Here is a 27601-nt window from a genome sequence, read left to right on the forward strand (position 1 = left end):
AAAACCTCCACATGCACAAAGCAGCTTGTTCCCAGAGCTTGTATTTTACTGCAGAAGTGGGGATGTGTGGTGATGTTCAGGCTGCTTTGTGGCCGTGCTCTGAATTGGCAGGTGAGAGGGAGTCCAGAAAACCCTGCCTTGCAGTCCTGTGCAGCTCACTAGCTCTGTTTCCAGGCTTGGTCCTCACTTAGTTGCCTGCTTTGTTTAACTTGGCTTCATTTAATTTCCCTCTAACTTTCATCCTGTCCTAGGCTGGAAGAAATACTGATAGGTGGCTGTGGATGCTTGGTGCCAGCCGTATTATGACTCGTGCCGAGGGGGACTGCAATGTGGCCCAGAGCAAGCACGGCAGCATTGAGGCCGACTTCGAAGCCTGGAAAGCCAAGTTCCTCAGTCGGCTCCAGGCGCTCTGCAGAGGGAAAAAGAAGCCCTGTAGTGGGAAGTGCAAGAAAGGGAAGTGCAAGTCTTCAGGGAAGCAGAGCAAGGAGAGCTCAGATCATGAACACCAGAACGCGTCAGAATATGAGAATCCTGAGGTAGAGCCAAAATCCGTGGGAACTTACTGCTGGTTTAGTGCCCCTTGGAGCACTGTTTGACTTCTCTCCTTCCTCCTACAGCCCAGAGAGGTGCTGTGGGAGCTTGATGCTTTTGTTGTGGAGCAGAGGGGCAAGAGGGCTGAGATTCTATGGTGGATAGCAGGTAGAATAAATCTTCTGAAAAGAAAGACCGAAGAATTAGTGATGGACCTAGGCTAGATGGCCTCTAATATGATGTTGTGCCAGATGCTCCAGAGAGCCAGTCTGGGTTCTCATCAGTCTTTCTTTTGTCTCATGCGCAAGTGAAGCATTCAGTTCTGTGTGAGCAGTTAACTGGCTTTCACTTCAACTTGTTGAAGTTCAGGTGCTTTGCCTGCATCCAAGACTTCTCCAGAGGCAGCTGGAGGAGTGTTATATGAGCAAGTCCTGTGTTTTCTCTGAATGTGTCTGCCTGTAATCACTGGTGTGTTTTCTGGCGTGTTTGTTTATTGCAGGTTTTCAATCAAAGTCCTCTCTTGCTCTACAGTGCAAGACCCAGAGCTGCTATGGCACTTTAATCCCCCTTGCAAGCCATTTATTGTGGATTTGAAATTATTGCTGTGGCCATGTTGGGTTTTGTGGGCTCCCCTGGCTGAGTGGTTTTGAGAGTGCTGGCCAGTGCAGGAACAAGAGGAATGAATCTTGCTGTTACACTTGTGCCTTGGCTGTGTATGGAAAGGGAGACAACTTTTCTGCTCTGTGAACAGGTTGATTTGGAAAGCAGGTCTCTCATTTCCTGTCCATTCAGGCGGGAACACTTTCGGGAGCTAAGGGGGTTGTGAGTGCTGATTTCACTGGTTAGCATAGAGGAAAGTCTTATGTTTAACAGTCAGATACATTCCTAATTGATTTTTTTCTCTCTGATCTCTTACACAGGCAGAGGAGTTGTTTGAAACCAGCAGCGAGGAGGAGGCCGATGCTGAGGAAGCTGGAGGCACCAATTCTGTTGTTGATGTTGAAGATCTCGGCGATATCATGAGCCACATGAAGAAAGCAAAGGTACTGCTGTTCCAGCGAGGATAGAACAGTCAGGTCTTTGTCACTGGTCAGGTAGATTAAGTAAAATGTTACCTGCTGGATTTGAACCTGGAGGGTCTAGCTAGAGAGAGAGTAAAATGTGAGCTGTTGGAGAACCTGTCTGAAAGAAGAGCATGGATGTAGTTACTGGCCAGCCGTGGCTTGTTCACTGAGCAGTGCTGCGATGGTAACCTGCTATTTTCAGTCTGAGGAGAAATTATTTCCTCAGCTAACATTCGGAGCTGAATGTACATCTCTGCCACCGTGTCCCACACTCAGTGTGTAAACACAAATGCTGTTACTCCATCTGTCCGTGGGTGCGTCAGGTGAAACGCAGGCGTGTGTTGTGCTGGGGTGCTGTGGGGAGCAAAGCTGCAGGTGGAGGGGTAACACGCTGCTGCAGGAGCTTGAGCCTTGCTCGCTGCTGCCCTAAGATGAGGCAGAGCAAGCCAGTGAGCTTGGCCTGACCTGTGCTGAGGCTGGCAAAGATAACAGCATCCTGAACAATGCAAGAATTGCAGTTCTTATCTCTGTTTCTGTGCAATTCTGTTTGGGTTTTTTTTTCTGTGTTCAGTCTGCGAGCAGGGTATACTAAACTCATTTATTTGGTTAGCACACAAAAAGGAGTGAGGGTATAAATAGCTACCAGGCTAAGCCTTGGTGTGCTCCCCATGCTCCTTGCTGGCCTGGCAGCTGGGAGGGGAAGGGCTGGCCCCAGGCCGGAGCTGTGATGTGCTGTGTTGCCCTCTGCTGACTGTGTTTCCTCCTTAGTGATTTTTTCGTGGTGATGTCTTTCCTCATGAGCTCTTGTCTTGAGAGGGGTCGCGGATAGCAGCTCACCTACCCTCAGTCTGTAACTACACCTTCCTTAACTTGCATGCCCCTATGGTGTGAACTTCTCGCAGCTCTTTCCTGAAATTTAAAAATCTCCTCAGCAGTCTGAGCCGAAGGGACGCTGCTGGGCCACAGCGAGCCAGGCCTTGGATCGCAGGAGGCTGTGGGCTTAGAGGGAGGGGGATTGCAAGGGGAGCATGGGGATCTGTCCCTCACCGTGGGGAGGGAGGTAAAACAGTTCGTTCTTGGCTCTGGGGGTGCGGTCCCACTGAGCTGGGGGTTTGGCAGGCTGCTGTGCAAGCGCGCCTGGCCCTGAGCCTGTATCAGCTTGCCCACTGCAGTTTGCAAGGGAAGGATGGGTGAGTCGTTTGGGTTTCCTTTGTTGGAGGGAGAGGGGACTGATCTTTCTCCCGGTGTAATTGTGCTGTGAACTGTTCCTTTCTCTCCTCTCCTGCATGTGCTCACCACTAGAGGTCAGTGACAAAAAGGACCTGACTTTTCTGCAGCAGCGTGCCCTGGGAAGTGGTTCAAGACCAGGGAAGGGAGGGGTTGTCGCCCAGCAGTTTTAAGAAAAATTAAACATTGATTTTCACTGACAAAATGTGACAGCACCATGAACATGGTGTAGTGTAAACCAGGAAAGCCATGTATCATGGTCCAGTTTGTGAGTAAAATGGGTAGTGAGCATGGCTGGGGTCAGTGTGGTACGGTTTGATACGTAGCCAGTGAACATTCATTGCTGTCTCTGGCTGATGCCCGATTCAAACAACTGGCTGCTTTCTCATTGCTCCGCTTGAGCAGCGAGAGGCCTACTGTACACACAAGCTGCTACACAAGTGCAAGTAGCTGTGTGTAGATCAGGTTCTTGTGGCTCTGAAGTATCTTCTCTGAGCTGAGGGAACGCTGTCTGAGCGCAGGCACTCCTCTGCAAGCTGCGGTTTCTGATCTGCTGCTTTTATTCCTCGGAGGAGATGGCAAACAGCTATTCTGCCCTGGCAGTTGAAAGCTGCCCCCTTATCTCTGCAAATGGTTAAATCCTTAAAGTGTGTGGGACTGTGGTGAGGACTGGAAGCATGCTGCGTGCGAGGAAGTGTCCTGGTCCTTTTGGATGTGAGCTGTTGTCAACTGGTGAGACAGGAGGCCCTAAAACCATGGATCAGCCTTTCCTTGTGGCTGATGCTGCTGAACTGCACTGCCGTAGTCGTGTCCCACGTTTTTTGATTAATTTTAAAACCTTAAACGGTGTAGTTCTAATTACTGGCCCCTTTATTTCTGTCCTGCATGGTTGGTATACCTGTCTGCAATCTAAGTTTCTGGTTTTCTGCATCTGTAACTGGAGCAGGTAGTGGAGAAGGGTGCTCAGCAGTGACTCAGTGCAAATCCTCGGCTCTCGTGCATGCAGCTGTGTTTTCCGTGGTGTGGTGAGAGGGTATGGCAGTGTAAATATTCATGAGGTAGCCTGAGCCGATGGCTATCGGGGAGAAAGAATGACTTTGTGTTGGGGGAGAATCTCCTGGGGAGTGTGTGCGCTGACTTGCAACAGGTTTATGCAAGCACTTGAGCTGCAAAGTGATCCTGTAGGTGCAGTTATTTATGATAATGAGAATAAATGCTGACGACTTGATGTGGAAGAGCAGGATGATCTGCATTTATGAAAGTAATTTATCATGATCAGGCTCTCTTGCTCCCGGGCAGGAAGACAGTTGTTTAAATGCAGGGCATCTCTGTTTCTAAAGTCGCATCCTCACTTTAGTGGCTGTGAGTTTGTGCAATAAGAGAAATTTTCAGATGAGTTACGTTGTCACCTTTTAGCCATTTTTGCTTTAGCAGAATGCTGAGCTGTGTAAAATTAATCTGACACTTGTTTTACACTGGTGTAATCAGTTGTCTTACAGTAGTATCTCCCAACACAGGCAAGTGCTTTGGGTTCTTGCGTCAAACTATCTGTATACAAGCTAGCAAGTTTAAAGAAAACCTGTGTGTTTCAGGTTTGTATCGCAGACACTCTCTCATACCCAGAGCTATTTGGGTTTGAAATGTGCCTAACAGTTTCCAGCATGGGTTTTGTGGAGTGCAGTGTTGTCTATGAACTCCTTTGCGTGTGGGAGATGGAACAGGAGGTTCTGCCTTGTGCAATTTGAAACGTTTCAGGGTCCAGCTTTGATCTCTCAGCAGGCATGTGTTGCCTCTTGTGAGAATCCCTGGCAGATAAGACAGATGTGCACGATAGTTTTAATTCCTTGTTGTCCTGCCTTTTATAGGACAGCAGAGCGAGGCTGTGGAGGTGGCAGTATCTAATGAATGTTTATTCAAATCTCTGCAGGTGATCTTAATTTGATTTTGCATCCATCTCCTTTTACTTGACTTGATAGGAATCACGGCTGAGTTTTGTTTTACAGCTTTTCTTTTCCACTATACTGCAGCTTCATTGCATTTTGTAAGGTGTTGTCAAAGGGCTTGAGACAGGTATTGGATTCTTGCAGTCATTTGAATCAGGGAGGTGGATTCAGGAGCTCAAGGTGAGTGCCAGAACCTCTTCCTGGTGTAGTTGTAGCTGTTACCTACTCTCCCTTGGAAAAGAGGTGGATTTTTAAAGAGCTGCTGAGGGTAAAGGTACACAGTTCAAGGTGGTGGTGCCTTCTGTACACACTGAATCTGAGCACAAAAAATGGCGCAAGGCAGAATGGCAACAGGAAATCATTCAAATATATAAAATGACTGATACAGAGGTAAATTGTACACTTTGTTTCCCAAATCTCACACTATGTGGTGATGACTGCTTCATAGCTGCTAAAATAAATCCTTTTTGTGAGTGATTCAATTTTTGGAATTTGCTGCAATAAGAAATGGCTACAGGTGATGCTTAGAGCCCTGAATGGGACCCAGACCTTTACATCGGTACAGATAACACCTACACTTCCATGTAGGCACGGGAATCTGGCAGTGTCATGCGAGCGTAGCCTGAGGGAGGGCTGGGAACATCTGAGGCTCTCAGTCTGAGGTTGCTTCCCTCAGGTGCCTCGCGCTCCAGTGCTGTGGTGCTGGGCTGGATGATGGGCTAGATGGGTTAAGGTCTGGGTTTTCTCTGCGTTTACTACCATTCCAGCTGCTTGTTTTTAAGCTGAGAGCCTGGGCCTGTTCTCCAAATTGCTTTTCTACAGCAACAGCAGAAGGCAGTGGTGGTTCTTAGCGGACTTAGTAACTGAGTGGACTTTTAAGTTGTACAATTGTGGCACGCTTCCCTGTCCTCCAAAGTTACTCCCCTGAAACGTATTTATCAGATAAAATGTGAAATCTAATGGGTATGTTTATGGCTGCAAGACTGCTATTAATCACAGAGACACCATTTCTTAATGTAGATTATCTCCCACAGCTGGGAGATTGTGATAAACTGGAAAGAGATCAATCTAGACTTGTTCCCGGGGAGTGAAATGGCTTTATTAACCTTCGTGTTTATAAACTGCAGGCATGAGAAATAGTAATCATAATATCCTAATTTTTTTTTTGGATGGGTTGGGAAGTAATCAAATGGGCATATTTTGTTGACACAATTTTGAGATAAATGTTCTTTTTTTCTAAAACAAGAAGCTTAATGATGCTGGTAATCACATTTGCAATGTAAATACAGAAGAGTGTGTGTGAGAGAAGATGATGAAGTTTACAGGAAGCAGTGTGGCACGGAGCATGGTCAGGAAGTTTGTTTACCTCCATGTCCCTTTGCCACAGGGGAGGATTCTTGATCCCCTTTGGCGCTCTTCCCTAAAAAGCCATCCTACATTAGCCATTTTTTTACTACATGTAGGACTCTAAATCACACTACTCAGTGTTTCCTCAGAGCCTTTTGTGAGTGTGTGACTGCTATGGAAGCCCAACCCTTGCCAACACCGGGTGAAGAAGGCTTTAATGAAGTTGGCTGCGGTTTTATTTGAAATGGGGCAGTGAGTGTTAAGGTTTACACATTTAAGGTACAAGGTTTACAGACTTTGGAGTATGCAAGAACTGCTAGCTGTAGTTTAGCCAAACTGAATAATGCTGGGGTACTTAGCTGTCGGGTTTAAACAGCTAAAAATGATGTGCATGTTTAGAGCTCTCCAAAAAACTTTCTCTAACTTTTTAAGGGGTGAAAGATTCCTATAGGAAAAATGTGCTCTTATCTGCAGCAGCTCAGTCTCTGGGGCTAGGCTTTGACCTCTGCTACTCTGGCTCAGAATTCATTGTGATCCCAGGTTTTAAAACAAGCTTTAAGAAATAGTTTAACTGCTTGGGGACTGCTTCTGGCATTAAAATCTGGATTTGTCACAGGGGCACTTCACCCTTTGCCTTTTCTGTGTTCAGATGTTTCTTCTCTAAACCTTGGCTATTGGAAAAAAACCCACAATTTATAAACAACACTACAAGAGACGCCGAGGCTTGCCTTTTCTGTGTTAGACTTGAGTGCCCAATGAAAAAGAGTGGGCGATGGGAGAAAAAATTACTTGAAAGGTAACGTCTGGCTGGACACTCTTTGATGTGTGGTATGATTCTGGCTTCCTTGGTGAGCCTTTGTGAAGGAGTTTGAGATCTTTGAATTAATTACTTTTGCCAGAGGTGGTAGATTCCATATCCCTTGCTGTTGTTTAGTCTGTTGTAAATTAGTCAGTAGTGAGTGAAGCAGAGCTGCTTGATATAAAAAATTCTGGAAGTCTGAAGTTCCCTTGAGTATTGGCTTCCTCTTTTTTGTTTTGCAGCCTTTTCTTGACGACATCTGTTGATGATCAGGGTTTAGCCTGCAGCAGTCCAGCCCATCTTCTTACCGTGTTGCATTTCTCAGGTGTTTATTTTTCCTGCACACTTCTTAAGATTCTTGCCAGCCAAATAACCCAGTTGAATGGAAGTCTGGAAATCAATGCACAGAGTAATTATCTGCTGATGGTAATTACTGGGAGAAGCATGAAGGAAGTGGCTCATTGATGTCCTTGCTGTATCTAGGGAGAGTAGCACGAGGTTATAGTTTAAGTGGCTCTCAACTGCAAAAGTACATGTCCTCCTCTTGGCCAGTGTCCTGCCCCTCTGTGAAGGGCAGCACCGCTTACAGACAGCGGGAGCTGTTTCTTTCCTGTTACAAGGTGAGCCACAGTTTTGCTTCCTTTGCTGATACTTGGGCTGCCGAAGCAGGCAAAGTGCCTGCCTTGCCTTGTTCCTGTCGAGCTGACATTGACATCCCTCTTCTGGTGTTGGTTGCGGAGGCTCGGCATAAGATGGGGATTGCGTTTTGCTGGGTGGTGTGGATATGCAGACAAGATGGAGCTTCTCCTGCATCCATGAGCTTTCTCAACGGAAGAGCATGGCACAAGAGAATGGCAGGAGCATTCTCAGCTCTACAGGAGGAGCTGGACTCTATAACATGGCATTAAACTGGTTTTGTGTTGCACAGAGTACTTACACGTGTGCCAAACCACGCTGTGGATTTTTCTTGTAATAGTGCCGTTAAGCTTTTATGTGAGGAAATCGTGTTCCTTTTTGCCCTGGCATGACCAGAGCAGCTGCACCAGTGGTTTGTGGCAAGGCAGACTGGTCTGCATCTGCACTAGCAAGTGATCCCCACGGAGGGGGTCATTCTGACCCAGCTCATGGGGCTGGGCCCCCGTGATGATCAGCATTACCGAAACAACAGTGGGTTGGCACTTTCAAAAAGAGGAGTGCTGCTGTGTATCATCTGCTGTAAAGAAGCATGCAGAAGGAGACCCAGGTGTGGAGCATGAGGCTTTGCTGGAAGAGCAGCTTGTGCAGTTGTCCACATGGAACCGTGCAGTGTCCCACTGGAGAGGATGAAGCACCAAGTCATTTCTGACTCCTCTGTGGCGTGTAATTTTGGAAAGCGGAGCTTTGAGTCTTGAGGGATGCTCTGGAGGGCTCTTGGACGTCTGTCTTCCCAATTGACTAGTTCACATTATCTGACAGTCTATGTAGATTGGTTATGATAGAAGCCAGGCAATTTCCTTTTGACTTTAATAATGTATTCTTATGATAATCTCGTGGCCTCTTTGTCTAATAGCTCTGAAAAGCGGGTTGATGCATGTCATTGAGTGGCCTACAGATCACAACTGTTAATCTGAGTGCTTGGAAGGCTTGCATGCAGCTCCCGTTCAGGGAGGAGGTAGGTGGAAAAGGTGCAAGTAGGGGCTTTCCCGTGCCACTCTCCTGTTAGCGCTGACTTCTGCTGATGGTCAGCTTGCACACAGTCTTGGACAGAATGGTCGTCTTCCTTTTCTTTCAAATGCGTGCATGACATTTTGACCACTGGGAAGATTGGTGTTGAAATGAAGTGTCCTTTTGTTCCTAAACTGTAAGGAAAGGAAAGAAGTTACGAAGTGGACAAGTCTTTTATGGAGCCATTTAAAAAAATTCTGCAAGATGCTGTGAAAGGATGTGTGCTGCGTGCTCAGTGTGAGGGAAAGCAGAAGTGGAAAATCTTACTGGTTTTAGACTGGACACTTGTTAAATCATGTTACCTGGATTTTAATTGATTATTGCAGCACAAAAGAAAGGGATAAAATTGGGCCATTTATTCACATTTTTCAAATATAAACTAGTGACTTTTGGGTGGAGACAGATGTGTTTTTAGTTTTGGTTCTTTTGTTTCCTTTGAAAAATCAGTCTTTATGGTGCGTCCAGGGAAGTCTCCCAAATCAAACAAACGTTGACAGAATCACGCAGCAGTGTGTGAGATGGAGTTGTGGTTTAACGACACCTTGTAAAAACCTTCCCTACAGCAGAGCAGTGATGTTAGAGCTCGGTGAAGCAGTCTTATATCTGCATGGCTACAGGGGGTTTATTTTTAGAGTTGTGATCTGGGAGTTTTTTTGTCCTTGAGTGTTCTGGCCAATACTGAACCTACAAGAAAATGGACTTTGGGATCGTTTATCCTTCTGTGTTTCGCAGAAGATGCGCAGCGCCTTTTCAGACCGGTTCCGTTGGATAGCAGCGTAAGTCTTGTATTGTTACTTGTCTGCGTGAGTTTAGGCTTTAAAATGCTGTTGTGTGTGTCCAAAAATCTCAGCATTGACTCTTCAAACAAAAGAAGATGCAGGATCCCCTCTGTGAGGGCTGAGCTGCAGATCTGTTTGAATAGCATCTGTCCTTCAGATGGCAGCTGGTATCTGTCGCCTCAGAATAGCGCGAGGGACCTTCTGTTACTCTACAGCACAGTAAGGTGGATGTGGATGGAGATGTCCTTCCAGCTTGTTCCTGAAATTTCACACAGCTTTCTATTCCAGGAGGGAAAAAATCTCACTTCTGAGTGTGTGAGTGTAGGGAGTAGGGATTGTTGGTATCAGTCAGAACTTCTCAGGAGCTTTTTCCAGTTTAGGGACACTTGAGAACATGTGCCATGATTTCGGCTTTTAATGAGCCCCATCCCATTTCAGTCATGGCAACGTGATGGATTGCCGGGTTCCCCATCTCTCAGCTCTCATGCTTTCAACCCTTGGCTGCTTTTTGCTTCAATTCAGACTGTTGTGCGTAACTGGGCAGCGATGTATGGCGTGGGTATGTGGCCTGTGATTACGTAGACTCTAGGAGCTATTTCTGATAAGTTGGGCTGTTGCTGGGTCACCAATTACTCAATTCAAGCTGCCCATATTCAACTTTGTGCTTGCTTGCAAATGTTCAAAGCCTTATTTATTGGTGGCTGCCAGCAGTGAGTCTCTATGTTGCTGTACGATGGCCAGAGTGTTTCAGCCATGACCCAGCAGTGAGTCTCTGTGATGCTGTACGATGGACAGGGTGTTTCAGCCATGACCTGAGCAAGTTGCAGCCCCGTCTGTTTGTTACGGTTGGGTTGTGACAGCCAGAGCTCGGTACCTGGAGCAGGAAGGTCCCTGCAGCACGCTAGTGGTCTTCTGCTACTCTTCTCTGGTGTTCAGGAGTGTCTTTGAGGAAGCCTGCTCAGTGTCCTGTTCTGTTTCCATGTGTTTTAGTCCTGCAGGAAGGTTGCTTTGTAAGGAAATGAGTGCCATTCCTGTGGGCAGCCTGGTATCTAGCCAGCTTCCAAAAACCCCGCTGTGATTCTTGCTTATGGTGCCACTGACAGCTGAGCCTGAGCTAGGGGAAAAGCTGTCAGCTCTTTTTTTTTTTTTTTTTTTTTTTTCCCTCTTGCCTCTGGACCATTGCTTCCAGAGCTCTGCTTGCTGTGAACTTCAACTCTTCAGTCATTTAATCCCTCCTCTGGGAAAGTTTTAGTGGCACTGCGTGCTGCCAGCAGCCCTCTCCTGATAGCCTTGCCAGCGCTCTCCTCTAGCGCGGGTTCTGTTAGTCCTGGCTCCAGCCCATGATGTGTTACTGTTTTCTTAATGTTTATGCTTTTCATTTCTTAGAAGATCCTGGAGCCTTCTGATGGATGAGGCTGTAAATCATGACAAGGCCAAGGGTTTCCTCTTGATTGACCACTGGGAGGTTAAGTAGGAAAGAAGTTCAGTCAAAATTGGCATGTTCTGGGTGTCCTTTTCCTTCCAGGAGTAAAAACTTTTTGGGGACCTTGTTTGGTTTTTTCGGTATTTTTTTTAGCCACGGCACATCAATAAATAGAGCCGTGAGGCTAAAAATGCTAAATTAAGGTAGTGTAGGCAATACTTTTTTTGCATGAGTTTGTATCTTTTTTTTTTAATTTTCTCACCCCCACAATGTTATCTTGAAGAATGTTTTATGGACTAAAAGAGAACACAGGGAGAGGTGGGGGCCCTTGGTGTCCTGAGGAGAGCACTTCACAGAGAAGTGGCAGCAGCGTGTCCTGTTGGTCACATCTGGGTGTGGCTGTGGATGGGGGTGTTTGTAGGACGTCCTTTTGAGCCCTGGAACTGTGCTTTGTCAAAGGGGCAGCACCTCTACTGTGGCAGGGAACGCTGAGGTTCTCCTGTGTGTCTGTTGGATGCCCTCTGCTCTTGACCCATCAAAACTGGGCTTCCCGTGCCTGCCCGTGAAGTACGTGCTGCTTCTGCCCATTGTGCTGCCTCTGTGGCAATGAAAGGAAAGAGATTTTTTTTAAATTATTTTTGCCTTCACCTGTAGAGGAGTGCTTACACATGAGGTTCAATTGCTTTCTATGTTTGGTTTGCTTCAATGGCACTAGCAGGAAAAAAAGGAGAGGGGGCGGAAATCAAACCCAAAACAAAAACCCCAAACAAACCCAACCACAAACCAACACCAACAAAAAAACCCAAACCAAACAACCCCCACCCAAAAAAAACCCAACAAAAAGCCCCAAACTCCAGCAGGAGCTGCGCTGAGCCCTGTGGTACCGGGAAATGGGGAGTGGATCCCTAGGGATACCTAGGATTTCTCGTCGGTGGGTTCCCTGGCTTGTGAGCACAGACCGGAGGATGACTCTGCAGTTTTTTTTGGCAGTGAGGTATTTCAAGGGCACAAAAGGCTGGCTCTTGTCACTGCTTGCTTGATTTGTTAGGGGAAGACAGTAATTTGCCTTAGATTTACGACGGGGCTTTCTGCTAAATCACCAGAACTTGAGAAGTTTGCTCTGTGCAAAGTTAACTTTCTTCTCTCCGCTCAAACTCTAAATAATAGATATGAAAGGTTTATTAAGCAAATAAGTAAAACTCCCAGGGCTGTGAATTCCATTTCCCACAAGAAATACCTGAAGCCAAACTGAACAAGTTGGGTATTGCAGTTCAGAGAAAAACAAATGATTATTTTGTTTGTAGGCTTTCACATCAGGATGAGAGGGGGAGGAAAATATTATCGACTCTGTGAGGGGAAAAATGATTATTGAAATAAATGTTTCTGCCCTGCCAGTGAAGAAATTTTATTTGTTCTTTTTATGTTTAGGTGCTCTCCTTGGATATTGTTGTAACAGGCACAGCAGGCAGGTAGAAGTGCAAGCCCTTTAAATTCAGAAGGAGTTTTTCTGTGTCTGAAGGCTGTTTTGGATGGGATGGGTCATCCAAGGCCAGGTTGGACGGGGCTGTGAGTGACCTGGTCTGGTTGGAGATGTCCCTGCTCCTTGCAGAGGGGTTGGACTCGGTGGCCTTTGAAGGTCCCTTCCAACCCAAACAAGTCTGTAATTTGTACTGAAGTCAACTGCTGCATTTTTAATACTCCGATGTGCTCCATAATGCACATTTAGTTATTCTGGGAGAATTAACCCAGCATGAGACTGGAGAGCAGATAGACCAGGTAAATCCTGCCTTGCGTTTTGCTTGGAGTAGCTAAAAAAATCTGTGCAAAGATGAGGGCCTTTCCTTCCAAAGTGAAGGGCTGGCCCTATTTTGGGTTAAGTGATAGCTTGTGAGAGGAGAAGCTCTTTAGTTAAGACTCCGTAGTTGAAACATGAGGATTTTATCTCCTTCCTTCCTTATGCATGAGGGCTTTCCAGTAATATTATTATTTTACTCTTGAAGCATCTTGAGACCTGATCTTCATTTATCAGCAAGAAACGAGCTGTTAAACCCAACAAATGACAAGTACTGAACAGAGCTGACCTTTCAGGGCAGTTTTGATGTGTCAGAAACCGATGAAATTCTGCCTGAAAACTCAGCAAAGTGCGCGAGAGGAAGTAGAAGATGGAAACAGCTTTCTCCTTCAGTAAGGACCACGTTGTGTTACTGGTCACTAGAAGAAATTTTGCTCAGGTACAAAAGAAATCTGTGTCTAGGAACAGGTAGATTTCTTTTCCTGTTTGTGAGGAACAGTTTGGCAAGTCAAGAGCACCAGTTTCCTTAGTGATGCTAATGGTGGGTAGACTCGAGCTGGAAGCGTTTGCGTGAACTCCTTGATGTCTCTGGCCCAAAAGGGACTTGGATGAGAAACAGCCTCAGTTTCGTGAAAACAAAATGTCCTCTGGTTTTTGTTTGTTTGTCTGTAACTCCTCTAATATTTCTGAAAAGCCATAAAGAATTGACAGATTACAAGGTGCATGAAATAGCAAAGTAATTATTTACACTTTCATGCTTTTTTTATGCAGGCATGACACAATAAATACCCATAAAGTCTCAGAAGTGACACTTACACAGCGGGGGATTCACAATTTCTGATGTGCTTATGCTTCTCCTGCGTGTGACTTTATGCTAGTACGTGATGTTCTTGCGTTTAGCTTGAAGTAAGCTCCAAGGGCTTGCCTGTGTCTTACAAAGCAGCTGGAAGCTAAGCTGAGGTGGGATGCTGCAGCTCGCGTGTCTGGGGTTGACGGCGGGGCGGGGGGAACAGCTTTTTCCTGCAGGGCTTTTGGTGATCGTTGAATTTCGGTGGTGGCATTTTTAGGTGACTTATGGAGAGCACAGCTTCTGCTCTGTAAACTCCTGGGCTGTCAAACTCATTGCAGTGATGTGCCTTTCCTCCCTGACCTGGCCCAGGTCGTTGGGGCACTAGCTGCTGGTCACTCCAGGCAATTGTCAGGCACAAAACTGTTTGTTTGTCTGGTTTGCGTTCTGCGGGGAGATGAAGTCGTTGTGCAATCACAAAACACTCGCACTTAAATCCTGGAGTCCCTCTCAGATGAGACTTGAACACCTTGTTTTTTAAAGTGTCCTGGAGAATTTTATTGCTGTTAGTAGAACAAACCTAGTGTGTTGTGGGTTTTTGTTTTTTCTTTATAAATTTACCGTCCTGAATTACTGAAGGGTCAGTGTTTGTGGGGAAGAGGGATGAAATGCAGGATTGCACAAATGCAAGAGTTCACGTGTGGACACTTGTATCAGTTTTAAGTTTAGCAGATCCACGGCTGAACTGTGCCACCACTTAAAATGTGATGCTTGAATCTAAACGGCTGTAATTCACTGTCTTTAAACAGAGAGAATGCGAACTCCAGGAAGGAGACGGAACCAGCTTGACTGAAGAGCGCTCTGGGAGGAAGGAGGAGGGTGAAAAGAGAGAGATGATCACCCCAGCTCTGAGGGAAGCGCTTACAAAACAAGGTGAGGTTCTGCAAAGACCAGATGGTGGACCAGGCTTTGGAGTCTTAGTGGTAGACTTTTAACAGAGCAAGGGAAGGGTGGTGTTCTTTGTTACAGATGCTGCTCTGAACCTGCAGTCTTGGTAGGCCCTGACCAGAGGCAGGACAGAGGTTAGGCAGGGACTGTTTGTCCATGACTGTTGCAGGTGAGGAAGCTAAGGGTGGGTAATGCATCTCAGCGTGATGTAAGGTGTGGAGAGTCTGTCAGGGTTCTGAGTTTAATGTGTCTGCTAAGGCAGCTTGAGAGAGAAGACAGTTCCGTGTGCCTCTGCCTTCCAGAGTATAGGTTTCTCAATATTTAAAGATCAGCTTTGCATCACCTTAGTCCCCTGCTTTTACTTCAGTTTCAAACTCTGATTTTGTTTCCAGACAAGGAAGTCTGATGTTTAGATGTTTAGATCAGCAGTTCTCCTTTTTTAAAAACAAAGAGCAAGCATGAGAAGAGCCAGACTGACAGCCCCACGGTTCAGACGCCTCCGTTCTGAGTGGCAGAGCGAGGAGAAGGGTGATCTGAGTTTCCCTATGCTGCTCTGTTGGAGACTAAAGGAATTTAGAGTAACCTCTTTTATCTCTTAAGGTGAGAGTGTGCTCAGTTTTTGTGCTTGCTAAATCAATAGTATCTCTCCTGATGCTTCTGAGAATGCACTCCTGGTTATTGCAGTGGAGGCACCTTGCTACAGAGCTGGGCTCTGAAGTTCTGACCACGTCCTGTGTGAGTCCAGCAGCTGTGGGATGCCAGCACCTTTGCTCCCCAGGATCTTGGCCACTTTTTGGCCTGAGCTGTTGTAGGTGACTGGTGTTGCTTTCTGCCCATCAGGTATCTGACGTGTTTGGTTGTTGTTTTTTTTCATTAACCTTAGCACAGCTATAAAAGAGCCATTCTTTAAATTAGTAGTCTGAAGGAGTAAAGCAAAGACTTAGCAAGGAGTGGCGATGACTTTGCCTCCTCTCCATGTCCATAATGGTGCTGCTGCTGGCTGGGACCAGTGGAGGGATTGTGGGCAGCTGGTCCAAAACATCTTTTCAGCTTCAATTACAGAGGCTGTAATGCGGTGGCGGTTACACTGCAGCATGCTGCAGAGCAGCTGGAGGACTGTTACAGCCTTTTCTTTTTATTTATTCATTTATTTAGTGACTCCTTTCTGTGTATGATCCACAAGTCGAATTGTTCTATCTGCCTGCAAGGAAGTTCAGGGGACTGGTGAGTTTGGCTGGCACGCCTAGGGGAGCAGGCTGCTGGCGAAATGCTGTCTGGAAGCGAGCACTGGGGAGGTAAGCATGCTTGTCTGCTGCAAGTCCCCTGTTTTGAGAGGCTAGAGGGGCCACTGCCTCCATGGAAGGGAACACAGTCCCCCCACAGGTCTCAGTTTTTGCTTTGGGCCACAGGAGCCCACAGGAGCTGTGCAGACTGCCTGTGGTACTGCCCTCTGAGAGGGGAGCCGTGAGTGGCTTTCAGCGCTGCCCTGGCATTTCTGTGGTGCAGGGCTCTGTGCTGGCTCTGGTCAGGGTGCTGTGCCAGTCGCAGGAGTGTCTGACTGTCTCACTTCTAGGCCTGTATCGGTTCAGGTTTGGGGAGTGAATGGGACTGTGCTTTTCTAACAGTGTACAAAAGGTGGCCATTTGAAAAATGAAAACGGTGCTGGAGGGAAGGTCACCTTCCTACCATAATTTTTTTTTTGACACAAAGGCAAGCTCCTCAGAGAACTTGGGTTTCCTTGTGATATTCTAGGGCCAGGAATTCATTGTCCAGGTAAGCGGGTATGTGTCTCTCCCTTTCTTTGACATTCAGGGTAGTGCCAGCATTGGATCAACTAGTGGGAGCTACTTCCTTAAATCAGCAGTTTCAGAGATGTAAAATGTTTGTCTGTATCCTTACAGTTACAACTGCCTCTTCCCAGCACACCTCTCCCTTCCTTTCCTCTGCTTCTCGCTTGGTTCTTTTATGGTCACTCACCTGTGAAGAAGAAAAAGCTACTTTTTTTTTCACACATCATATGATTTATTTTTTTTTCCTGCAAATAACACGTCAAGTTGGGCTTATGTGGCTCTAAAAATAACACAGCTCCCTTCTTCCCTCAGCCCCATTCCCTGCAAAATAACAAGTGCAACGTAATCAAAAGGTAATCTAATTTATTTAGCAGCAACTGGTTGCTTTGGATGTAGGTTCAATGTCTTTTCAAGATTATCCCTGAGGGCATAATTAGCCCAAGAGAAGGGAAAAAAACCAGTACTAGTAATTCAGGAGAAAGCTGTTCTTCTATACTGTGGTTGCATAACAGGTGTTTGCTTTGAGGAGCATCTCTTCAGACTATTGTAATGCTCAACTCTGTTTTGATTGACCTTCAGACAAATTTGCCTTCCTGTAGGTAAACTGAATGTTGCTTAACCACTGTTTTTATTTTGGTGCTGGCATTGAGTTTCAGCTAAATACAGCCTCACCTGTTGGGCTGTGTAGGTGCGTTAGCCCATGTAGTTGCCTGGTTGCAAGTACCTTGATCAAAGATGTGAGATACACCTTGATAAAAGATGTAATAGCTGCTGTGTAAAGTCGTAGCCAATCTTGTGTTGTGAGAAAATGCTGATTCCTCTTCTGTCAGTGTTCAGTCTTGCATAAAGTACAAACACAGCACGAACTCTTTAGCGCCTCCAAGTAACAAATATAGCTGGAGAGAGAGGCTGACTGTTGAAGAACTCGGTTGTGTGTTATATTTACAGTGGTACAATTTTGCTGTGCTAATGCTTTAGTAATTTCGTCTGTTTAGGTAAATGTGCAATAAACTGAAAATAGAAGCAAACTTTTCATTTTACCGTTTCCTGTGGTAATGAGTAGGTACAGCCTAACACGTTCTCCTTTGCTTTCTGCAGTTGCTTGTAGGCTCTCGAAACAATCCCTGCTGGGCTGAAAGGTTTTTCACTCTGCCTGGGTACCAGGAGGACTTTGTGTGTGGTGAAGTTTGCCTTTCCAGAGCTCCTGATTTTTCAGGAAGTTCTTTTAAATCCTTCTTTAGCTTTAGAGGGAGTCTTAAGCTGCTGTTTGACAGGAAAGGTGACAGAAAAAAAAAACCCCAGTGTGAATCCATGGGGGTTCCTTCGGTGTCCCTGTATCAGCTGTGCTTGTTTCACAGGTACAAAATATTGATTATCTTTTTCCTGCTGCTATCAAGTCAGCACAGCAAGAGTGGAAGAGCTGTGCTCTGTGCAGGTTGTTAACTGTTGCTGGTCTTAGCCGCCCCTTGATTTGCCAAGTGTTTCACTGCTAGCAATGGTCAGACTGAAAGCCAAACCAGTTGTCGTGAACACGAAAGCAAAGGCCGGCAGTTGGAGTCGTGGTTTTACTGCAGCTGACTTCTCCAGACATTTGGAGGTCAGACGTGATCTTGTGCAGTGCCAGCCAGTTTCATCATACCTATCAAGTTATAGTTGTGTGTAACAGTGCTTTAGGTCATCTTTGATGTGATTCTCTTCAATGGGCAGGAATAAAACAAATCAAAAAACAAACTCAAAACCCTGGAGAGATGATTGTTGGCTTAGAGGATTCCAAGGACCTGGATTTCTTTAGTGGCTCGTACTGTGTATGTCCAACGTGCTCTTTGCGTGATGGTTTTCTGCTGTAGCACTACTAAATATAACTGCTTTTTGTGGTAGGCAACGCAATGGGAATGGACTAATGATACCCAAAGACTGACCCCACATTGGATAACTTTCTGTTGTGTCTCTGCTACCACAGGTACGGTTTTGCTGCAGCCCAGTTGGGTGGTTGAGTGAGCATACCATTTAGCACCAGGGTGTCCAGGATACCTCACTTTTACCTGTATCCAAAGGCAAGTGGTAGTGGGAGACAGCTTGTGTCTGAAATAGTGTGGGCTGCTTCAGTAGGCACTTGTTGTCATGCTTTGACTTCATGCTTGATATGAAGATATACTTTGGTCTATATTTTCAGTGTGTGTAGCCAATCTAGAGGCTGACTTCAAAAAAAAAATACTGAAGACTGGGCTCCTCAAGTGCTTACCAACTTGGAGACTGGATTTATAAAAGTACTGGGTGGTTTTTGCTGTCTGTTCTTGGACTGACGTTTCCAGTGCCTCCAACTCTGAGCTCTGACCATCTCAGCTTGGCTCGGTGTGCTGAGCTCTGAGTGTCCAGACGCTGGAAAGGAGATCCGCTGCGCAAAGACATTGCACAGGGCTTGGTGCTGCTGGATGAATACTTCTGCAGGCTGGGCCTCGAAATGTTTGCGTGCATCGTTGGGGTTTAGTGTGCTTTCTGTACAGCTGTTAAACTCCAGGTGGCACCAGCAGCTCGCAGCTGGGTCGGAGATCGGTAACTGGTGCAGTGTCTGAAATGTACCACGGAATTCGTATATTGGCCACGGGAAGGTTAAAAATTAGCTTGCAAAATGGAACGCTATTGGTAAACAAAGTAAATACAGTGACTGAAACCAGGCAAAGTTAAGCCTGCCAAACTTTCTTGCATTGCTGTAGGAAATGTCTGTGTCAATGAAGAGTGAATCCACAGGGAAAGGGCAGGAATCCAGGAAGCAGGAGATGCTGGAGTCCCGCGCTGTGGAAACTGCCGAGAGCTGGTGCTGAGCTGCCTGCAATACTGATTTGCTTGTGCAGATGTAGCAGCTTGTCAGGAGCAGAGTAGATGGTGACATGTGGTTTTATGGGCCTGATTGTTCCCTTGTGCAGTTACTGGAGCTGGTGGAGTTAGCGCGTGTGTAATAGCAGAAATAGGCATTTATATTGGAAGTGCATCCATTTTATTTTTTTTAGCTTTTGAAAGGGCTTTGGAGAGTAGTGATTTTTTGAAATTAAATCTATTAAGCTGGAACAAAATACAAGATATATTCAGGCAAGGATAAAACTTGCTGTCCTTTCTTCATAACATGACACTACAAGCACAGGGACAGTTCATACAAATGGAAATGTGGAGAAAATGTGCCTGGAGTGACTGAAAAAGACTCAATAAAACACAAACAAAAAAAAAATCTTGTCTGTAGCAACTTGTAGTTCTGTCTCTTGCTCTTCACGTATTTGTGCTGGGTACTTGAAGAAGACAGTTGAGCAGGCGGGCTGCCTTCTTCCACTAGAAACTCTTCAGCTGAAGTTGACACTGATGTACAGTTCTTCAAAATGTTAAGTTCCTGCAGACTTCTTGAGAATTTTCCTGTGAATAAAGAAAAGAGACTGAAGTTCTTTTCCTCCTCACTGAATGACGTGACCGCTGAGTTATGACCCATCCTGTTTGGCCAGCTGGTTACTGCCGGTTGGCAAGGGTGAGATTCTCAGCTAGGCATGTTTGCTGTCTCCTGCCCAGCCATCAGGCCAGCCAAAATAGGTAGGAGATGCATGGGGAGCTGGAGATGCGGGGCAGGGCTACAGAAGGCGTCAGAGGGACCCAAAGGTTCTCCGTGGGTGCGTGTGAGAGGAAAGCCCAAGGTCCTGGCAACGGAGTTGTTGCTCTGGTTCTAGCAGAGGAGCTGGGGCAGGGCATGTGCTTGTGGGAAACTGGTTCTCTTTTGAGACAGCCTGGTCAAGAGTCCCATCATGTTTTCTTTTTTTTCTGCTTGCTTTACAGCCTGCGTGTGACTTACAAGCTCCACTGAGGAGCAGAGCATGTCTTCTCAACCTCCCAGACAGGTGTAGGGATCCTTTTGCTACTCAGAACGTTTGTGGAGCTTTTGTCTGGCAGGTCTCTATCTTGGATGCGGTGTCTGAGAGCAGTTGAAAGGTGACTTCCAGAGATGGCTGGTTAATTCTGTTTTCTTAGAATTGTTCTGGCGGATGGTGATGGATGTTTGCTTGCCAAGCCCCAGAAATATCCCTTTTAGGGAGTAGGGGAGCAGCTGTTCTCCTCTTGGCATGGCAAAGCCAACATTGAAGTTACTGGAATGACTTGAGTTGAAGGATGGCACATTTTCTCCATCTTGCCTTTGGTGAGAGGAGGTCTCAAGAACTTGCAGTTGATTTGGGGGATAGATTAAAATGGGATGGGCTACCACATTGTTGATGCCCATGGCCTCACTTCTGTAAGACATGCTTCGCTGAGGTTGCTGGTAGTGGAGAACACTAGCATCGTGTGCTTGTGGCAAACATTTTGCAGCAGCTCAGCAAATGGTCTGGTTGCCCTTTGTCAAAGGTGCCAGATGCAGAAGGCTCTTCTTCTGTTTTTTCTGCAGTACTGGTTGATGTAGGTGCAAATATCAGTGGTCTCTGGCTGTGTTTTGTCGAAGGCATAGTTTGACAAGAAATTGTCTGAGTATTGGAGGTTTTCTATTCCTACTGCTCAGGCCGTTCTATGCTGCAAAGGAAAAGGTGCTCTTAGATTAAAATGAACATCTGGGTTTGAGTGAAAAGCCAGATTTTAAGAATTTTTTAGCTCTTTTATAATCAACTGTTGAGGCTGGAATTTATTACAGCTACTGGCAGTCTTACACTTGAACTTTGCCAGTCTCGTTTTCCTGACGCTAGGTTAGGCTTGGTTCGCCTGCCGGAGCAGCTGTATTTTTCACTAACCTCAGCAGGCTTTTACTATGTGTTAAAAATGTTCAAGATGTTCTTTGTTTTGTGTGTGCCGAGAAGGCTCTGAAGCAGAATTTCAGCAGCTTCACTGAAAGACCAACTTTTCCATCTACTTTGAAACGCCAGTATTTTTGCGTAGAAGGTACAGTCCTGTTATCCTTTCTCATGTTCTTGCTCTTGATTTGAGATTGTGAAAGTATGCCCTTCCACGAATCTCAAGCCTTTTCTACTACTTAAGAGCACTTCCTTCTTTTTCAAAAAAAAGAGAGAATGCCTAAAGAGTAGATCTTGTTGGGCTTGGCAAGGGTTTCTTGAAGAGTTAGAAGTGCTAGGAATGAAACGGGAGGTTTCTCCTGTCATGCTTGGGCAATCTGAAAAATTTCACTAGCCAGATCCCACTTCTTCCTATATTTGTGTAAAATGCTGATATAATTTGAACCGGTGCCTCTCACCAATGACATCTGTTAGTTTTTTTGTTATTATTTTTCTAGCTTTAGTCAGAAGTCTTCAGTAGTCTTCTAGGTGGTGGCTCAAGTGCAGCAGTTGTGTTACAACTTTCGAATTGGGCCTTGACGTGGTGGTGATGGAGTACTGCTGTGCTGCTGACCTTTGGCTCTGGCCCTTTTAAACCACGCTCTTGCAAAGCCATGGGAAATGGGAAACTTTTTTCCCTGTAAACATTTTCCTGGTGTGAAGTTCCCCTTTCTCCACTGAGTTTCAGCTTTAACAGATAATCATTGCTTCAGACCAGAGGGCTTTCATTTAAAGAGATTGCTTGATAGAACCGCACTGGTTTGTCAGCTGAGTACTACTCTTCTGAGAAGAAAAGCCTTCTGAGAGTCAGTTGAGTTGGTGAAGCACAGTGTGACATCTGATGGGCTTTTACCAACCCTATGGTGACTGCGCTCTTAGAGACAGATGGTAGTCTTTTTCTTGTACCTTTTGGAGATTTCCCAACCACTGATCTACTTTCTTTTGTAATTAAATCTTTTGCTTTCTGTTTTCAAAGTCTTCTGTTGAAGCAAGCTTTTGGTGGTGTAGAGTTCTGAACTGGAAGGTGTGTTTGGGTTTTGTCTCGACATTTTGCTGTGTTGGGATAGTCAGCAGTCTTTGAAAGCTGTTCAGTATGCCTGGCTTACAGGTGTGTTTTTTAGAGTGTGAAGATATCGTGATGCTGCTTCTGATATGGACAGCTGTACTGGAGGAAATTTGGTTTATCCTAGCTGTATCTGTTCTGCTTTCAAAATTAAAATAATGTAATTGCTCACACGCACAAAATTCATCCACATTCAGGAGCTTAGAAAGACTTATGTCTACAGCGCTGGTAAACTAGCAAAACCACGACAAGAATACCTTGATTTCCCAGACCGTGACGTGAGTTTGTAGATAGCAGTGTCCTGTGTCAACGGCTGAGATTTCAGTAGGGTCCCTCCATGAATTCTTGGAGTGGACTTTTAAACCTATTATTTTGGTGACAGGGTTGAAATGCTGCAATGGAGTTGTAAGCAGTCACAGAGCAGTTTCACCCCAGACAATGGAGCCGTCACCATCTTGATGCTGGCCATCTTTTGGTTAAAGATCGGTCTGTGGTCTATTAAAATCCAGTTGGGTTGTCAGGGCAAGCAATCACCAAATGTTTATCAGCCTCGTGTTATTGCCTGATAACACACATTTCACCCAGAAGCTTGTTTAAAAGCTTAGTGCATGTCATCTTGTAGTAAAAAATGGTCCTTTTTCAGTGGAGTTTGGCAGGCTTCTAGGTCATTCAAAGTTTGTCATCTAGAGCAGGATCAGCTAATACTTCAGATGAGACGTTCTTGTGCCTTTAGTCAGGAGTTGAGCCGATTTAATATGAGCCTGCTTATAATTTAAGGAATCCTTTGAATATTAGACTGTGGAAATAATAAATGGATTGGGTTTGTTCAGCCTTAATATCTGAAGATACATAGGGGCTGTGAGCACAGTCTCATTGAGACAACACACTGTGTTGTTAAGAAGGTGTTGTATCCAAGTACTCAAGAGTTATTGTTCAGGAGTCATATGTCTTCAGAGCAAAGAAGTGATCACGTTCACAGTGAGCCCCAGCGTACGCAGGTGCAGGTTTCTGGGCCATCGGGAACATGGATTCAACCACGGTTTGCCTTGGCAGAGCCACGGTGAAGTTGTGGCAGAGCTGATGGAAGGTGAGCTAGCCCGAGCTTTCAGCAGGGCTGTTCAGCAGGACCTGTGGTGTGGAAACAGAACTGAGAAGGCTGGTTCTTGAACGAACTTTCTCACATGTAGCACTGCTCAGTTCCTGGTTAACCCTTTGTGCTCTCTTTTAGCTCCATCTTTTAGCTGCCTGCGTTACTAGTGCAGTAAAGCTTGGAGAAACAGGCTTTACAGAGGTGGGAAGACTCTGCTTGCCTAGAGTAGATGTGTAAAAAGCATTCAGCCTTGCTCACTGATATTTTATCTAATTTCCAAGTCTGAAAAAGCACCACATGGCCAGTGTTCACTGTGATGGCTTAGCAGAGTAACCACACTTTGTACCAGTGGTGGAGACCTGAGTTCAGCAGCTTCGCACAGGGATTTTAAGTTCTGCAAGTGTGTGCTGGTTCTTTCTGTAACCATAGCTGTGGCAGCAGCAAACAAGATGAGTAAACCCCTTCTCATCACTAAAGCTGGCTGAAGTTTCTAAGACTCTGTTTTGATGTTGAACATGTCTTGGCCTTCAAAGGAAGCTGTGGGTGTTCCACATGGTGGAAGTTGATGTAGGTAACTTGAGAGAAAATGCTGCAGCTTTGGGCTCCAGAGCTTGGCACCATGCTCAGTTTAGCTGCTTCCTCTTCTCTCAAATAACTCAGTAGCAGATCTGGGCAAGCGTGTCTTATTTCCAATTTAATTTTGATCTAAACTCTATTTTTAAAGTAGCCATATTACTTCTACTGACAAGTGATCTGAGAGAATAATGTTACGTGAATGCTGTTGCTGAATTCTGAAAAATGGAAAAAATGTGGCTAGGGCTGTGCTGGGTGACATCAGCAGAGTCTGGCTTGGACAGCCGTGTTATAGGGGGGAGGAATGTGTCACCCTTTTCAATGCTTGTCAAGAAATCCTGTAAGGACACAAATTCTAGCAGCGCAGGGAGGATTTGGTTGAGATTAGACCTTGCTGGACAAGCCTGCAAAGAAATGCAGAAGAAAGAGGCAGGATGGATGCAGAGTGGGAGGACACGATGTGATGCAGCAGTATGCAGTTGTGTGTACTTGGCTGTGCCTCTGACAAATGTCACCAGAAGTTGCCACAAGGTCTTCCTGGTCTCATCTGGGCCTAGATAAAGGTGTCCCCAATATTGGATGTGACTCTGGAGACTATCAGTTCCATGGCAGAAGTGCTGATCAGGGTTACAGTGATGCCTTTCTCCAGGAGAGGACTGGATGATCTACTGTGTGAAATATCCAAGGCTTTTTGGCTTACAGTGGTTTGTCCTTCCTTGCTATATTCCCTGAAAATGCTTGTGAGGCTTGAAGTTATCCATTTAGGGAGGAAAAGGTTGAAATACGGTTCATTCCCACTGAGCTGGAGGGGGAGAGGGAGCAAGCTGATAGTGAAGTTGCCAAAGGTTCACTTAATCTGGAAGTTGGCCCCTTTGCCATCTAACGGAGGTCCCTGCCGCTTGCCCCTGCCACCCAGCTCCCCCGTGCTGGTCTACGTGTTCGTACAGTCTCCTTGAGAGTCACATGCTGGGTTTGGGGACAACCAGGCCATTGAGGTATCAGTGCTGTTATGTGAATGACACAGTGAGGCTTCTCAAATCCCTCTTATTTTTATGCTGATTTTGAAGTGACTTTTAATCCTTCAGACATATTGGTCTCTAAGCACTTTTTTCAAAGAGGAAAATAACCCAGCTCAAGCAGTTTAGGTAATAATAGTACTTAGTGCTTAACGAACGTTGTGGAATTAATCCTCCTGGACCAATAAGTTTAAATGAGATTGTGTTGATCTTGGCTGGGGAGCAGGGAAGCGATGTGAAATCTGCTTTCCTCTGGGTGCAGAGGAGCAGCTTCCTCACTGTGGCTCCACCACAGCCGGTGGAGATGAAATTGGTGAAACTGGTGAAGTTTGAGTTCAAGCTGAGCCCTGCATTTCTGTTCTCTTCCTTCACTCTCACAGCTGCACTGGATGTCGCTCTCCAGGCTTGGTCTGACTTGCTGAGGAGCAGTGGGAATGTGTCTCCTTGGGTCCTGGGATGACTGGTTAAGGCCAGGGAGATGCTCCTGGTTCCCTGTCCTGCTCCCTGCCATGTGCTGGCCCTTGGGCTCAGTGCAGATGTCTCGTGTCACTGAGCTAGGCCTCTTAGTCTGCCATCCTGTTATATGGAAGAGTCTTGTGGCCACCCCCTGTTGACAGAAACGAGATCAAGGAATATAAATGATTCTCCCATTAAGAGAAATGGTTTCAAGTTGGCCAGAGCCCCTTGCATGGCTGTGGCCTTTGCTCTGATGCGCAGGCCACAGAGTCAAATGGGGAGTGATGTGTGTGGGCACTGATGTCTTGTTGGCAGAGTCACCTTTGGGCCCACGGGGACGAGCAGCGTACCTCTTGACGCTTTGTATTATCAATTCTGGTAAGTTAGAGTTGGTGGCTTGATTTGTTTCTTGTTTTCAGGTTATAGGCTCATTGGAAGCCATTCTGGTGTGAAGCTCTGCCGATGGACAAAGGTATGCTCTCTTTTATTTTCCTCATCTTATACATTAAAAAAAAAGGTAGACTTATTCACTTATTCAGGTATTACAAATTCAGGGTGAAAAATCATTTAAAAAGTGATATTACTTGCACAAAACCAAATTTCATCTTCCAATCTGTGGTTTTACGTTTCAAGCTATTAAAATCCCGCTGCGAAGAGTGAGGCTGGGACCCTGGCAAAGAGCTGGGAACATAATTTTCTGTTTTTCGTGTTATTCTGCTGACTGCTAAAATATCTCCTGCCTACTGAAATACATGGCAGTTGCAGAACACCACGGAGAAAAGCGGGAAGGTTACGCCACCAGTGCGAGGCTTTTGGAAACAAAGATAACGCAGCCCATTGTCGCACACGAGCGGGCACGCAGGGGCGTTTGAACCTGTTGTTCGGTGACTGATGTGTCTGGTGTGTTACAGTCAGCCTCCTCCGCTGGTTTTCGGCATTTTGTTGGTAAGATTGAGCTAGCGAGGTCACTGCTGCTTGTTAAGGCTGGGAGTTTTTACAGATTACTCTGGGGAATGCCTGTGTGTAGTTGTGTACGTCTCTGTGCGTGTACGTACACATGGACGTGACCAAAGCCATCCCCCAAGCTGTTGTGTGCTGTAGGCTACGTAAGCCAGCGGCTTCTCAAGTAGCTTGCAGGCTTGAAAACCTTCCCAGCAAAGGCGCAGAGCCCTGTGGAGCAAACTTCAGCCACTTCAGTCCGTTTGTCATTTCGGCTGTGCTCTGCAGGTCCCCGGGAAGCTCAGGAGCTGACACTGCTCTGCCATGTTACACATCTGATAGAACACACTAACACCATCAGCGTTCCTGGGCTGATATATGGGCATCATCACCTCATTACAGTGCCAGCACATTTCTAACCCTCAGCTCTGTGGTCTCTCAGCTCTCTTGCTGCATGATTAACCTTGTTTATTTTTGAGAAGAGCTCTCTGAATGGCAATCACCCAAGTGGGCGGCTGCAGCGAGGTTTTCCTTTTGAGAAGCCTGGTCTCAATGAGCAGTCTCATCAAAAGACTTGTTCCTGTGAACAGTTTAAAGAGCCCACCGCTGTATTGCCATGAGTAGTTGTGAGATGTACTGATCCCACTGATGCTTCTGCTGTTTACTCTTAAAAATATTTCTCTCTACTATCATTTTTAGTGTCAGAGAAGGAATGAAATGTTTAAAGAAAAGCTTGTCAGACTTCAGTGTTGGGAGAGGAAACCAGAGAACCTATTTTTATTGAAGAACTGGAATTTAATGCAGCATTGTAAAACCATTTTACAAGATAAATAGCAGCTCTGTGTGCTCAGAACTGTGCTATTTTTAGCTTAAGCAAGAATTGAATATAAAGTGTTCTAATAAATTGGGCTGAAATTGGTTACAGGGAGTGACTTTGGGATTCACACCGATATGTGAATATCTTCAGGATGCTTGTTTGAGATTGGTATCAGTGGAAAGCAGGAGCAGGGCAGAAGGATTAGTATTAAGTAGAGTTTCATAGCGCTATCTCAGATTGAAGTGATTGTGTTGTCATATTCTGGAAAAGGGTGTACAACCTGGAAATTTTAGGAAGTCTGATTTGCCTGTCTTACGAAATCCAAAATATAACTTGCTCTCCTAGAATTTGTGAATCTCCTGAAGTCTCTGTTTGAGGATGGGCAGAGTAAACAGCCTCTTCTATCCTGTTTAATGTCCCAAATGTGTAACAAGGCTGTGCATGGGTTAGAGGTTACCTGTATATTCTCTCCCGCCTGCTCAGTGGAGACTTTCTCGTGGATCACCAGGACTCTGCAGGTAGAGCAAGGTAGATTCAAAGTTTCTGTGTCATATTTCAAATTCTCTCTGGAGAGCAGGAACGATTCTTTCTCATTTATTATCGTTTAACTGAGATAAGGAAAGGCAGCCTTTGCTCCAAGCAACTTGCATGCTAAGTAGGAGATGTATCCTGGTGGGAAGGCTGCTGCGGTTCCGCTGTGCTCTGCTGCTGGAGCCGCTGGCT

General features: G+C 45.8%; 1 protein-coding gene across 4 annotated transcripts in view; it reads left to right on the top strand.

Annotated features, from left to right (window-relative positions):
* The window catches only part of LOC104477575 (S-adenosyl-L-methionine-dependent tRNA 4-demethylwyosine synthase TYW1), a 98126-nt gene that overhangs the window by 4246 nt on the left and 66279 nt on the right, over positions 1-27601 (top strand). For 3 of the 4 annotated variants that reach the window (XM_086763274.1, XM_086763273.1, XM_086763275.1), the window contains exons 6-9: positions 252-536; positions 1452-1574; positions 14206-14329; positions 25542-25594. In XM_086763274.1, the coding sequence (XP_086619400.1) occupies positions 252-536; positions 1452-1574; positions 14206-14329; positions 25542-25594 (585 nt within the window). Of the gene's footprint in view, positions 1-251; positions 537-1451; positions 1575-14205; positions 14330-14927; positions 15185-15499; positions 15640-25541; positions 25595-27601 lie in introns of those variants that run through there. The other variant, XM_086763276.1, reaches the window with a different exon arrangement.

This window comes from Chlamydotis macqueenii, chromosome 19, assembly GCF_036417535.1.
Source record: "Chlamydotis macqueenii isolate bChlMac1 chromosome 19, bChlMac1.mat, whole genome shotgun sequence".
NCBI classification, from domain to species: domain Eukaryota; kingdom Metazoa; phylum Chordata; class Aves; order Otidiformes; family Otididae; genus Chlamydotis; species Chlamydotis macqueenii.